This window comes from Mesitornis unicolor, unplaced genomic scaffold (assembly GCF_000695765.1).
Source record: "Mesitornis unicolor isolate BGI_N332 unplaced genomic scaffold, ASM69576v1 scaffold10631, whole genome shotgun sequence".
Classification (NCBI taxonomy): domain Eukaryota; kingdom Metazoa; phylum Chordata; class Aves; order Mesitornithiformes; family Mesitornithidae; genus Mesitornis; species Mesitornis unicolor.
In genome coordinates, this window is record NW_010163123.1 from 5,172 (window position 1) to 16,803 (window position 11,632).

At 46.8% G+C, this 11,632-nt stretch overlaps 1 protein-coding gene across 1 annotated transcript in view; it reads left to right on the forward strand.

The window, feature by feature from the left end:
• The window catches only part of SCYL3 (SCY1-like 3 (S. cerevisiae)), a 13,778-nt gene extending 2,146 nt beyond the window's left edge, over positions 1-11,632 (forward strand). Inside the window, exons 4-13 of the mRNA XM_010193830.1 lie at positions 896-952; positions 1,714-1,816; positions 2,406-2,517; positions 3,186-3,263; positions 4,995-5,134; positions 5,878-6,065; positions 6,594-6,765; positions 8,565-8,708; positions 9,238-9,989; positions 11,300-11,632. Of these exons, the coding sequence (XP_010192132.1) occupies positions 896-952; positions 1,714-1,816; positions 2,406-2,517; positions 3,186-3,263; positions 4,995-5,134; positions 5,878-6,065; positions 6,594-6,765; positions 8,565-8,708; positions 9,238-9,989; positions 11,300-11,362 (1,809 nt within the window). The 3' untranslated portion in view covers positions 11,363-11,632. The remainder of the gene's footprint in view (positions 1-895; positions 953-1,713; positions 1,817-2,405; positions 2,518-3,185; positions 3,264-4,994; positions 5,135-5,877; positions 6,066-6,593; positions 6,766-8,564; positions 8,709-9,237; positions 9,990-11,299) is intronic.

The following is an 11,632-nucleotide window of genomic DNA, read 5'->3' on the forward strand; positions in this document are numbered from 1 at the left end:
CTGTCTGTGGATGTGAAGGCCCAAGTCCTTCCAGTTAGCCGAGTTTACTATTAAGTGTGTTGGCTTACTGCCAGCTCTGACCTGAATCTTTAAGGAGACCGTAACTATAAGCCACAACCTTTACACAAACAGAAACTATTTCCCCATTAGCCAAAAATCAGCTGCTTTTCTAAGGGAAACTTCTGGCTGGAGGGTACGTTAGGACTGAGGAGAGTCGGAAATCCTCGCTCCTCTGTACTGATTTAAAAACAAACAAACAAAGCTTTAATGGGAAGAAGGAAGATCCAGGTTGAAATGAATAAATAAGAAAAATAATTTAAATGACTCCTTAGCTTTTGCTGCTGGCATCTTCGTTGCTTGTTATTGCTCTTGGCAGAAAAATTCCTGGTTTGATTTTTTTGCTGCATGCTGTGCAGAGTCATTGCTGCAGCCTGGCACAGTTGTAAATGTATACTGCCTTTTCTCCCAGAGGATCCATAAATCCATCACGAACTGTGTTGAGTGTCCCTGGCACGTATCGCCTTTCAGAAGGGATCAGGCAGACACGAAACTCGTGTGCGTGGTGGTGCACGACGATGCAAAGAGCACGGCAATAAAATCTGGCTGCTAAAACTTATGAAATCCTTTCCCTGTGCAGATGGATCATGTGGAATGATAGGACTGAGGGCTAAAGGGATGAGTTGGCTGTGATGCCCTGAAGTTGCTTTCTGTCAGCTTGGTGCTTCCCACTTGGTCCATTTGTGCCTCCCCTCTGGCCAAAACCAAGCACAGGCTGCCCTGGACACCAGCCGAAGGGGCAGGGCCAGACCTCCTGCCACACACTCAGCTCCTGTGCCTGTTGCTGGGCACAGATGAGCGATCGGGGCAGCTCACATCTCCGCTCTTCTCCTTCCAGTTCCTCTGTCATGTCAAGTCGGTACGAGACCAGTCGTGCATCCCTTGTGAGGAAACGGTGAGTAACATCACTTGCCAGAGGAATTTCTTGCTGGCAACAAATAAACGTGCCACGTTTGGGAAATAGTTTTCATTCACTTATTTTATTTCCTTATGCCTGAATGGGAGGAAGTGGCTGTTGGGTAATACCCAAGGTTTCCTTGCTTCCCCTTTCTCCCCCTTCACTCCCATCCCTGGTTTTGGTACGGTGTTGGGCAGAGGGAAATGAAATTCTGAATGAGGAGTGGTGGGACAGCAGGTTGTCATAGTATTTTTCAGACACTTTGTGTTGCAGCTGTAATGCTTCTAAATCACAAAAGCCTTGCAAAAATTACAGATTAGTTGCTGAGATTGCCCAGATCCCGGTGGTCAAACGACTGTGGAGCCCTCGCATACCACAGCCTTTTTTTTTCCTTTCTCTTTTTAGTCACCCCCTATCTGTTAAGCATCCTGTGTGTTGCTTATGCCAAAGGAGCACTCTTTCTCTCTAATTCTTGCCTGTTTCCATAGCAATACTGAAAGTTGTTGACTTGCAATTGCTGCGTGCATTCATGGGGGAATTGTTTCATTGTGATGTAGCTGCTCCTTTCGGTTATAAATTCCCCAGTGGAGCTTTTTTAGCATAATACTCTACTTGTAGGGTACTTAGTGGAGCTTTGGTGCTATAAAAAGAATTGGAGAGTGTATATGGCAGGGGGGAGGGAATAGAGATTCATGAAAACTACCGAGTAGTTCATAAGCTCCTGATTTGCTGATTTTTTTTTTTGGTTTTATTTTCAGTCTGCAGATTTCAAAATTCTGCCCAACAGCTGCGGGCACGCAAGGGATGCCTACGCGTTTGGAACAATGGTTGAAAATCTCCTGACAGTCGTAAATGCTCAGAGTGAGGAATGACCTGTGTTTATTTTGCTGTCAACGTGCCCCTCTAGCTCATTCCCTGCCTGTGTCAACTGAGCCATTTGCCTTCTGTTGCAGCTGGCAGATGTGCTGCAGGTTCAGCGGCTGTTGTTGTTCTTCACGTTTGCTAGGTTAAAATACAGGCTTTGGCTTCTCCTGTATTCCCTTTTTCCTGCGTTTGAGCACGGTCAGATGTGGCTGGGGGTCACCTGCCTGCATAACACGAGCAGTCCCACATCTGCTGTGTGGCAGTCAGAGGTTTGCCTGATCCTGCCCCACCAGCTGCTCCATCGAGGGTGAGGGATGCGGGCGCATGGGTGCTGTGTATCGCAGCAGAGCAAGAGCAGAGGGAGCAGGAAGCTTCTTGGAGGACAGTGTTCCTTGGTGCCCCAATAGCCAAGAAGCCTGGGGAGAGACATGGAAATGCTATTTTCCCTTCCTTTAAGGACATATATAAGTGATTTTGCTATCAAATAGAGCTTCTAAAAGTAAGTTTTTGAGAGGGTGGAGGACTTCTGACCATGGCTTGTTCAATGTTGAGAGAGAAATCTAACTGTGAGTGCTGTGGCTTTCAGTTTCAGCAGATATTCTCTCCAGCTTTCAGCAAACCTTGCACTGTACACTGCTGAATCCAGATCCAAAGTGTCGTCCACCACTGTCCAGCTTGTTGTCTCACGAGTTCTTCAGGTAAGGAAAGGAATATCTTGCCTCTCTTGATACTGCTTATTTCTGTGTTGCAGATGGGTTCATTTTGTGAAGGTGTGTTACTTATTGGGTGGGAAGTGCAGGCGTAATCACTGCCTCTTACAGGGATCTTGGACAAAGAGACTCCTTAAATTAAGAAAGTAATATCAGCCTTCCAGGTGCTGAGCTAGCAGCGGTGACAGAAGTGTGTCCCTTTGTCACATGCAGTCAGTTGCATCTCCCCTGGTTCATGGGGAGGTGGTAGGAAATGCTCTAGAAAACAGAATCATTAGTGATACCGCTGGAGCAAAGCAGGCTGTGAGATAATCCAGAGGGCTGTGTCTGCTGTCTCCTGAGTGCTTCTCTGCGTGGTGGCATTAGCATAGGCTGGCACTTCCTTCTGCTCCTTGCCCAAGGAAGGTGGTCAGAGGTGGCTGATGCCACATTGCTGACATCTACCTGGGAATTGGTGACTTCAGAGTGCAGTGCTGCACGAGTGCAGCTGTTGGGTAACTGGTCAGACCCACACACCAGTGTCTGTGGTCTGGCACTTGACTTGCATGTGTCAGTTCTGTCTGCTAAAAGAAGGATGGGGATTTGCAATGTCTTAGTTGTGGGCGGTTTAAGCATCAATAAGGGTTGCACTTGACAGCCAATGTTTTTGTGCGTAGGAATGATTTTCTGGAAGTTGTGAACTTTCTGAAGACGTTAACAGTAAAGTCTGAGGAGGAAAAAACTGAATTTTTCAAGTAAGTGAAGGAACTATGATCTGGAAGCTGCTTATTTCAGAAATATTTCTGCCAAATGGGATCATGGGGGGACACGGGAAGGCTAGTGGCCAGAGAGGCAGTTTCTCAGGTGCCAGATTTTGATTGTTTTGGCAGAACATTGTTTGCTCTCTAATGTTTTGGGTACTCCAGCCAAAGTAATGATCGCATCACAGAGGAAGCTCTTCACTCCCTCCGTTCCCAGTTTCTTGTGAATGGTTTGATGTCTGGGAGAAGCGGTGCCTGCTGGGCTCTGCATCATGCTGATACTCGCCAGCCTCCAGAGTGATGCTGAGCACAGCCGTACAGACAGTGGTATTTTTACCTCCTACAGACCAGTTGCTGTCACTGGAGAATCCATCAGAAACCAGGCTTTAGGGACGTGCCTCACTTCAGGGGTGCTTTTCTGAGTCCCATCTGCTTGCTAGCAGCTGGGTTGAAATCCTGCGGGGTCAAGAACAGACGTCTTCCCAGAAGTACAGGGGTGTGAAAAGGAAATGTTTTTTTCCACTTTCCATGTTCTAACGGAGTTAATGCACTTTGTGGGGAATAATGCTGATGTTATCAGCAGAAGTTAAATTATTCAGGTTCTCTTCCACCAGCTTTAGCAGCACTGTCCCATCTCCTAGTGCACCATGGCTAAGCATTGAAAAGCCCATTTCTGCGCTGTAGTGTTGTGGTAGAGGAAGGAGTGTGGCATGAACAGCGTAGCTGCTCAGGCTCTGGTGAGCAGCTCCTCCCAGGAGCTGTCATGGCATTATCTGGGCCTGGAAAAGGCAGAAGCTGAATCTTTCTTTTTTTTTTTTCCTGTATAAAGGAGCCTGGGTGTTCTGACAGAGCTATTTTCTTGCTTGTTTTATACTTCTGTAGCTGCCATCAGTTGTAACGCTGGTTTGATTTCACTAGTCTGAGACTAAGTAGAGCAAAGAAAAGAAGAAAGGGGATCTTAGCAGGAGCACTCAGAATGGTTCCCACCATCTCTGCAACAGCAGTGTTTGCTGAGGGAGGAAACGAATACTTTGCTTAAAGATACAGCATGTGTGCTATTGGTCTTAGTCTCCTCCAAGCCTAGAGAACAGCAGTAACTGTTAGATATTTTAAAAATTAAAATCCTGCAAGGAAGAGGAGTTGCACAAAATCAAACTCTTGTGACTTAAATAAATCAATATAACCCGTGCTTTGTAAGCCACTACTAAAATGCATTAGATGGAGGTGGTTTCAAAATGGAATTCCCATTTTACAAAGCAAACTCCCCTTGTGCAGTGAGTAGAACAGCCTTTTCTCTAGCAACAGAAAAATTCTTGCGACGCACCAGGTTGTAGGGTGAGAGGCCAAGTCATCTGCAGTTTGATGCTGTAGCACTTCATGGGAAGTACCAGCTCCGAGAGAGTTTGATGCTACAGCTGTGGACAGCTTCTGAGGGGTAAGCCTTTGTGAGCCAGCTGCAGGCAGTGGTGCTCCTGGATGTGCTGGTGAGAGGCTGCGATCCGGGTGTGGGGTTTTACAGGATGTGCCTCTGGCTCCTGCTTTGTGTTATCTTTACCCGAAAGCCTCAGGCAGGAGCTGAGCCTTGTCCTTCTAGGTTAGGGTGCACACAGAGTGAGAGGCTGCGATGGGACTTTCTCTAGGAGATGAGGCAGACACAGAAAGTGAAATCAAGGGAAACAGTTGTAAATGCTGCCTTGATACTAATTGTTCTCTCCTGGAATACAGGTTCCTGCTGGACAGGGTGGCTGGCTTGTCAGAGGAGCTGATAGCATCACGGCTGGTGCCTCTTCTGCTCAATCAGCTCGTATTTGCAGAACCTGTAGCTGTCAAGAGTTTTCTTCCTCATCTGCTGGGTCCAAAGAAAGGTGACCTTTAAATACGTTCTCTCTTCAGAGTTATTACTGGCAAGTTTGGAATTAATTCAGAGTGGTCATTCCCTTGAATCGAGGGAATAGTGGTGTTTATTTAAGCAGAACAAATACTGTAGCACACAGAACTGGAAAGGACAGTTATGTGTGCTTCCCTGTTTGCAGTACTTTCCACTGCTCTGCTGATGCTGGGAGGAGAATCAGGAATTGTCTGGGCTCTTTCCTAGGTTCACGTCACCCACTCACCCCAGGCTTTCTCAGTAGCTCACTACGTATTTCTCTTCTCACCTTTCCTCTACCCTCCCCATCCTTTTTTCTCTGCCACTGCACTCGTTCTCCTGTAAGAATGCTCGGTCTCCCCTCCTTTCCTCTCCACAGGGTGTTGAGCAGGTCTTGCTGGATCCCCAGCTATCTCTGTCCCTGCTGTTTGCTTCCCCTCCCTCTCAGTTTTTCCTAAATAGCCACTGGTGTTTTAGGTAAGCAATACCTGTCTTGTGACCGTCTGACCTTCCGTGTTCAGAGCCATTGCCATCGAGCAATGGACACTGCCACTGTTGCCTCTCCTCCCTCCCATCTCTGACATCCCAAGGAAGTCGTGTTGGCAGCTGACAAAGAATCAGACCTGGCAGCGCGGTGTCACTGCAGATCTCAGCTGGGATGGTTTCTCAGTGAGAAGCTTTTGGGTGAGCTGTCTCTCATTACTGAAGCAGCCTTATCCTACCTTCACCCTTCTCCCCTAGAGCAAACTGGTGAAAGTCAGACCAGCTGTCTCCTGTCGCCAGCCTTGTTCCAGACGCACGTCATTCCGGTGCTGCTGAAGCTATTTGAGGTTCACGAGGAGCACGTTCGAATGGTGCTGCTGTCGCATATTCACGCCTACGCAGAACTGTTCTCTCGAGAGGAGTTGAAAAACATCATATTGCCACAGGTGAGGGACAGCAAGACAGGCGGTATATCCTAGAATATGGGATTTCTACTGCTCAGGGTAGTTCTTAGCTTAAAGTTAGGATCGCACAGTGCTGGCCACAGGCAGTTTGCAACTTCCTTTCTAGGCAAGTCCTAACCCTTATCCTCCCATCCTGATCTGGAGTGGTGGTTTTGTTAAACCCAATGCCCTGTGTGACGCTCACCACTTGTGCCAATACCCCTCGGCCTTGAGTGGCAGCCTCACAATGAGAGCCTGTGTTTTTGTTTCACACCCCAGCTGTCAAGAGCAGAGGAGCAGGTTTAAACTCATGCTCCCTTGGCATTATGGTCCAGTGCACACCAGGATCAGCCACTCTTTAGCTTCTAACACAAAGTGGAAGGCTGATTTTATGCTACAGACTAATGCCCATTACCTACTGAGAGCTGTGGGAGATTGTAGAAACGAAATGGGCTGCAAATGTAACATTTAAAGGGGAAAGAAGTGGAAAAGCCAAATTTTCTGTTCTTGGTAATACTGCTCTCGGTGCAGGTACTGCTGGGCCTTCGAGACACCAGTGACTCCATCGTTGCGATAACGCTGCACAGCTTGGCAGTTCTCGTCTCCCTGCTTGGACCTGAAGTCGTCGTTGGTGGAGAAAGAACAAAGATTTTCAAAAGCTCTGCACCAAGTTTCATGAAAACTGCAGATCTTTCCCCAGAAGGTAAATGATGTTGTCGGGGCGCAGACTTTCTTGGGTGATGAATCTCTTGCTGTCAGCAGGGTAATTGGAGAAAAACAAAAAGCAGCTAATTTGCTTTTTGTTTTAATCTTGAATTCTAAATTAGGTGCTGACTGTGTGCAAACAGAATTGATATCATAATATAAAAGTATTTTAAATGTAGGAAATACACTGAGGAAGAAAGCCCTCTTCTTCGTTTTAGAATCTCTGTAAGCAAAGGAGATGAAGTGTGTATGATTGGTGGAAATACTCTACTGCCCTTCTAAAGGACTTCAAATACTTTCCCAGACAGTTGTTTAATTTTCCCTCTGTCCATACTATATCTCATCCTCTTCCCCTGATTTCTATTCATAGATTGGAAAAGGAATACGAACTTCCCCATTTTCTCAGCTCTCAGGAGGCTTTTCAGCTAATCCATATGAAGAAAGTCCCTGCAGCTCCTAGATAACTTGGAACCAAATGTACTAGGGGAAGGCTTTTCTGGATTTTCAAACTGAAAATGCTTAGAAGTGGAGGGAAGAATCGGCATTTGTTCTACTTTAGACATACAGATACCCAATGAAATGCATGATAGAGACCAACTGAAGTATAAATGTTTTCTTCGTGGTTGTGTGTACTGACAGCTACCACCCATTATTAAAATTTGTGGATGGCTCATTGCATTATTTTGCTTTAAATTATTTTAGTAGGCTACAGTAACTAAAAACCTGTAGACTGCATGCTAATACCAGGTTTAATTTTTAGATAATATTTTAAATTAGACCTGATTAAACTACTGACAAACAACAAAAAACCACCTTTGTCCTCAACAGTGAATGATGACCTGCAAAAAACAGTACTAGAGGTGGAACTTGTGAGCCTTAAGAAGCTGTTTACTCAAGCCCCTAAACTGACTTTCCTTTTCTCAAGGGCACTTTGGGGACGGGTGGGTTCTGTGTGCTAATTGCAGTCCTTTCTGGTGCCACAGGCCATGACTCTCTGGCTGTGCTGGTAACCCCTAGCTGAGGTGGACGTAACTGGCTGGAAACCCTGGTGGGCCACCTGGAAGGAGATGCAGCAGTGGCCTAAGCTGTGCTGTTCTGGGGTGGTGGCAGCAGGGGCTCAGGTGCTTGTGAATCACTGCCACAACTCCTAAAATGAACTGGAACTCTGTGCTTGCCAAACTATTGTCACTAGCCCAGGGAAACAAGCCTGCCTTGTGCAGCTTCAAAGTGTGGCCTTTACTGCCTCCCACCCCAGCTCACCTGGGGTGTGCTACAAGGGAGGCTGTCACACGGCCTTCAGGGGAGCCTCTCATTCCTGTAAGCTGCTCTGCTCATGCCCAGGCATAAAAGAGGGTTTGTGCAGTCCCATGGGTTTGCTTGTGCTTTGAGTTGTTGTAACTATCAGTGCTGTGCTTTTGTAGGAGGCAGATAACAGGGGTTTGTGATGCCTTGCAGTACAGAAGCTGGGATTTTGGATCCAGACAGGTGGCAGACAGCATTTTTAAATCATCTGTTCTGATTGTAATCAGTTTGTTCATTGAAAGAAAGTATCAGCAAAAAACGACCATTTACAGTTGCTCAAACTTTGTGCTGCCGAGAGCTGCAGATGGCAGGAACAGAGGAGCATTGTGTTACACACAGATCGAGAGGTGCAGCTGTTGCATTGCTGCGCCAACTTTCTTTCAGGATTGCCTGTCAGTGTTGTAAATAAGAACGGTCCAATGCTGCAGGCAGTTTTAACTAAGCCTGACAACCCCTTGTGGACTTGGTGTCCTTTCTTTTCTTTCATCCCTGCAGGCTCCCCTAGCCACGTCATAAGCAATCAGAGAAATCAAACGTCTCGGTGTTTGAAGAACAATTCTAGTGTGTTCCCCATCGCTGGAAATGTACCTGTCAAGCAGCTTTCTGTGCGACAAGGTCACCCGCTGGCCTTAAAGACAGGTAAGACTTTTCCCTAGCTCTTCCTTGTTAGTAATCAAGTGTCTTGCAGATGAAGTGTTCCTACACTTCAAGAGATTCAGCGAACCACAGAAGGTAACTGTGAAGGAATGAGAGTGTGACCCTTGACTTCCTAAGCAATAGTTACTTGGGAATCTGATATGCCCAGACTGCTGGCTGGCCAGCCTTGAATTTCCATTTCCTTACAGCAGGTTCTCTGCTGTGCTTTCTCACCCCTCCTACAGCTTGGCAGATACACTGTATTTATGGGTCAGCTCATTCTCTGGCCTCAGAAGCTGACTCAGTTGACTTTCATGACCTTTTTTCAGTCACCTATTGCTATCAGCAGTCAGCTTTTATTGCCCATGGGCTTTGAGATGCTTTGCAAGCAGGAAGCTGGCTGTGCTCTCGAATATGAGAGGAGCTTATTTCCACGCCAGATGGTACCTGTGATGTCAAGGAGTTGTAGGCATGACTCTGTCTCTGCACTTGCTCTCTTGAAATAAGTATGTAATACTTCTGTCTTTCACAGGTGAGCAAGACACTCAGCCCCCCCTGAATGGAATTCCTGGAAGCATTAATACGCTAGGGAGCAGCAGGAGCTCTTTGACTACCTCCGAAAAGCCAGTAGAAGAATGGCCAGACTGGAGCGAGCCAGAGGAGACAGACACTGAGAAAACTGTGAACATTCAAATTCAGCCCCGAGAGCTGCGGGGTAGCGTGGGACCTTATTTTGCTGGACGTGATGTAGATGAGAAGCCTTGGGATGACTTTGAGCCCAGCAGCCCCAGTCCTGAACTGTCCTCAGGAAACTGCCTCACTGTGACACAAGCTGATGCAGTTGAAAGGCCGAGGCCTCTGCCAGGTACCCATCAACTGAGCAAAGAATTCAAAAGCCTCCAACTGAGTCCTTCCACAAAGTCCTGCCCCAGGAACAGCTGGAGCAATGACAAATGGGACCACCAGGAACAACCAGGGGAAATGGTGCTGCCAAAAACAGCCTTTCAGGAAAGGTTGAAGTCTTCACCAGAGAGCAGCCTAGGAGAGGAATTCACAATCAAAGTGAAGAGGAAACCCATGCGAGACCCTGAACTGGACTGGTTTGCTGACATGATCCCAGACATTAAACCTTCTTCACCTCTCTTGATTGTACCTGAAGTGAGGATAGGAGCAGTTGTTCCACCATCTTCCAGCCATCTGCACTCTGATGCAGTATCCAGCAGAGACGGTGCCTCCCAGGAGGTGCTGTTTTCATCCAAATTTGCAGCAGCTGATGTTATCGAGGTAAGAGGCTATAGGCAGAGGGGTTTAAATGACTGCAAGCTTTAGAGGATACTAAAGCATGTACATGGCATGACACACCGTCACAGAACACAGCTGTACCGCTGACTCTTTACCTGTGAATGCAAGATGCTGAGCTCTGCTGCATTTTACCAGGCACCAGGTAATTCAGTGGGCTGCTCCTGCAGCAGTGAGACAGTTGTGTTAAGAAACAGCAAGGGAATGGATTTAACTTGCACGCTACTAACGGCACTGACTCAGGAGTTTTAACTCCTTTTAATTTGTGCTGCTGTGTGCAAAGACCCGACACTATGTTAGGGGGGGCCTTGATTTGTCAGAGAGGTAAAACGAGGCTGGATCCTATCTGCTGAACAGGCACAGCTCCACGCACAAAGAGATGGGGGCTTTCAAGCACAGAGAATGCTCAGGGCTCAATGTTGCTCCTGGTTCTTCTCGGAAAGCCTAATAGCCCTGTAGATAAAGAAGCAGGAAACCAGAACCTCTGGATTACAGAGTGAAGCTTTTTGGGTACTTTGTTTTCATGAAGAAATAGCTGGGACACTTCTCCCTTTCAGAGAACCTGGATGAGTTACAAAACTGCCTTTTTAAAGTGAGCAGGTAAATCCCTCTATCCCCATCACAGAGACTCCAGAGGCTGCTTGTTTCCTAGGAGGGGAGGTGGTACTCCGAATACTGTCACCAACTCCAGTAGGGAATAGCTGTTGATTTCAAGTTGTTTTGCTAATTCAGCCTCAGGAGAGACACCACAGGTAACCTGGAGAGAGAAGCCTTGGAGGTAAACTGAAGTTGTTTACGACATTTGAAAATGGCACATTTGATTTTTAAGCACTGTTGTGCTATTAACTCCATTTTTTGAGGAGTCGCTCACTGTAGTGCTGTGGAGTAGAAGAGATGTGTCAGCAGACAGGTGAGATCGAAGTCACAGTGTTAGAATACAGCAGGACAACAGCTGTTCCTAGAGGGAAAGAAACAATCTATTTAACAGCATCCTGCTCTTAATGGAAAGTGGTTTTGGTACAAACAGTTCATGCTTTAATTTTAGGAAAAATATATAAGAATTTCCCTGTCAGTCTGCTCTTTAACATGCTTCCTTTTGTAGTTAAAAGTTCTTTAAGACAGAAAGCTGCAAATACTGGCACTTCATTTTTGGTCTTATGAGGGGCTTTCAGCATTCTGGTTGAATGCTGTGCTACACCACAAGCCACACAGGCTACTGCCTGCTTCCTGTGGCTGTGCTAAGTCCAGAAGTACAGTGTATGTGCCTTAATGTCAATAATTTTATGTGATTCTAGGCTGAAGCTGCAGGCTGGGGTGAAGAAGAGGAGTTGAACTGGGAAGATGATACTAACTGGTAATGAGACTGAAAGAGACAAAGGCCGTTTATGGTGTGTTGGATTCTGTAAGAGAAGTTGCTGCTTTCCCCGTACAATGGATAAGTACCTCAGCACTGCTTTTTGTCAGAAGGCAGGCACTTGCTGCAGCAGCCAGCAAGATCCCGTGGGGCCCCAATCTCTTGCAATGGATGCTCCTTTCCAGTCTGTGCCAAAACCTGCAGGAGTGAGGCCTGCACTCAAGCAATACACCCAGCCGTGGTGCGTGCCACTGCTCCCAGAAAGAGGAAGAGC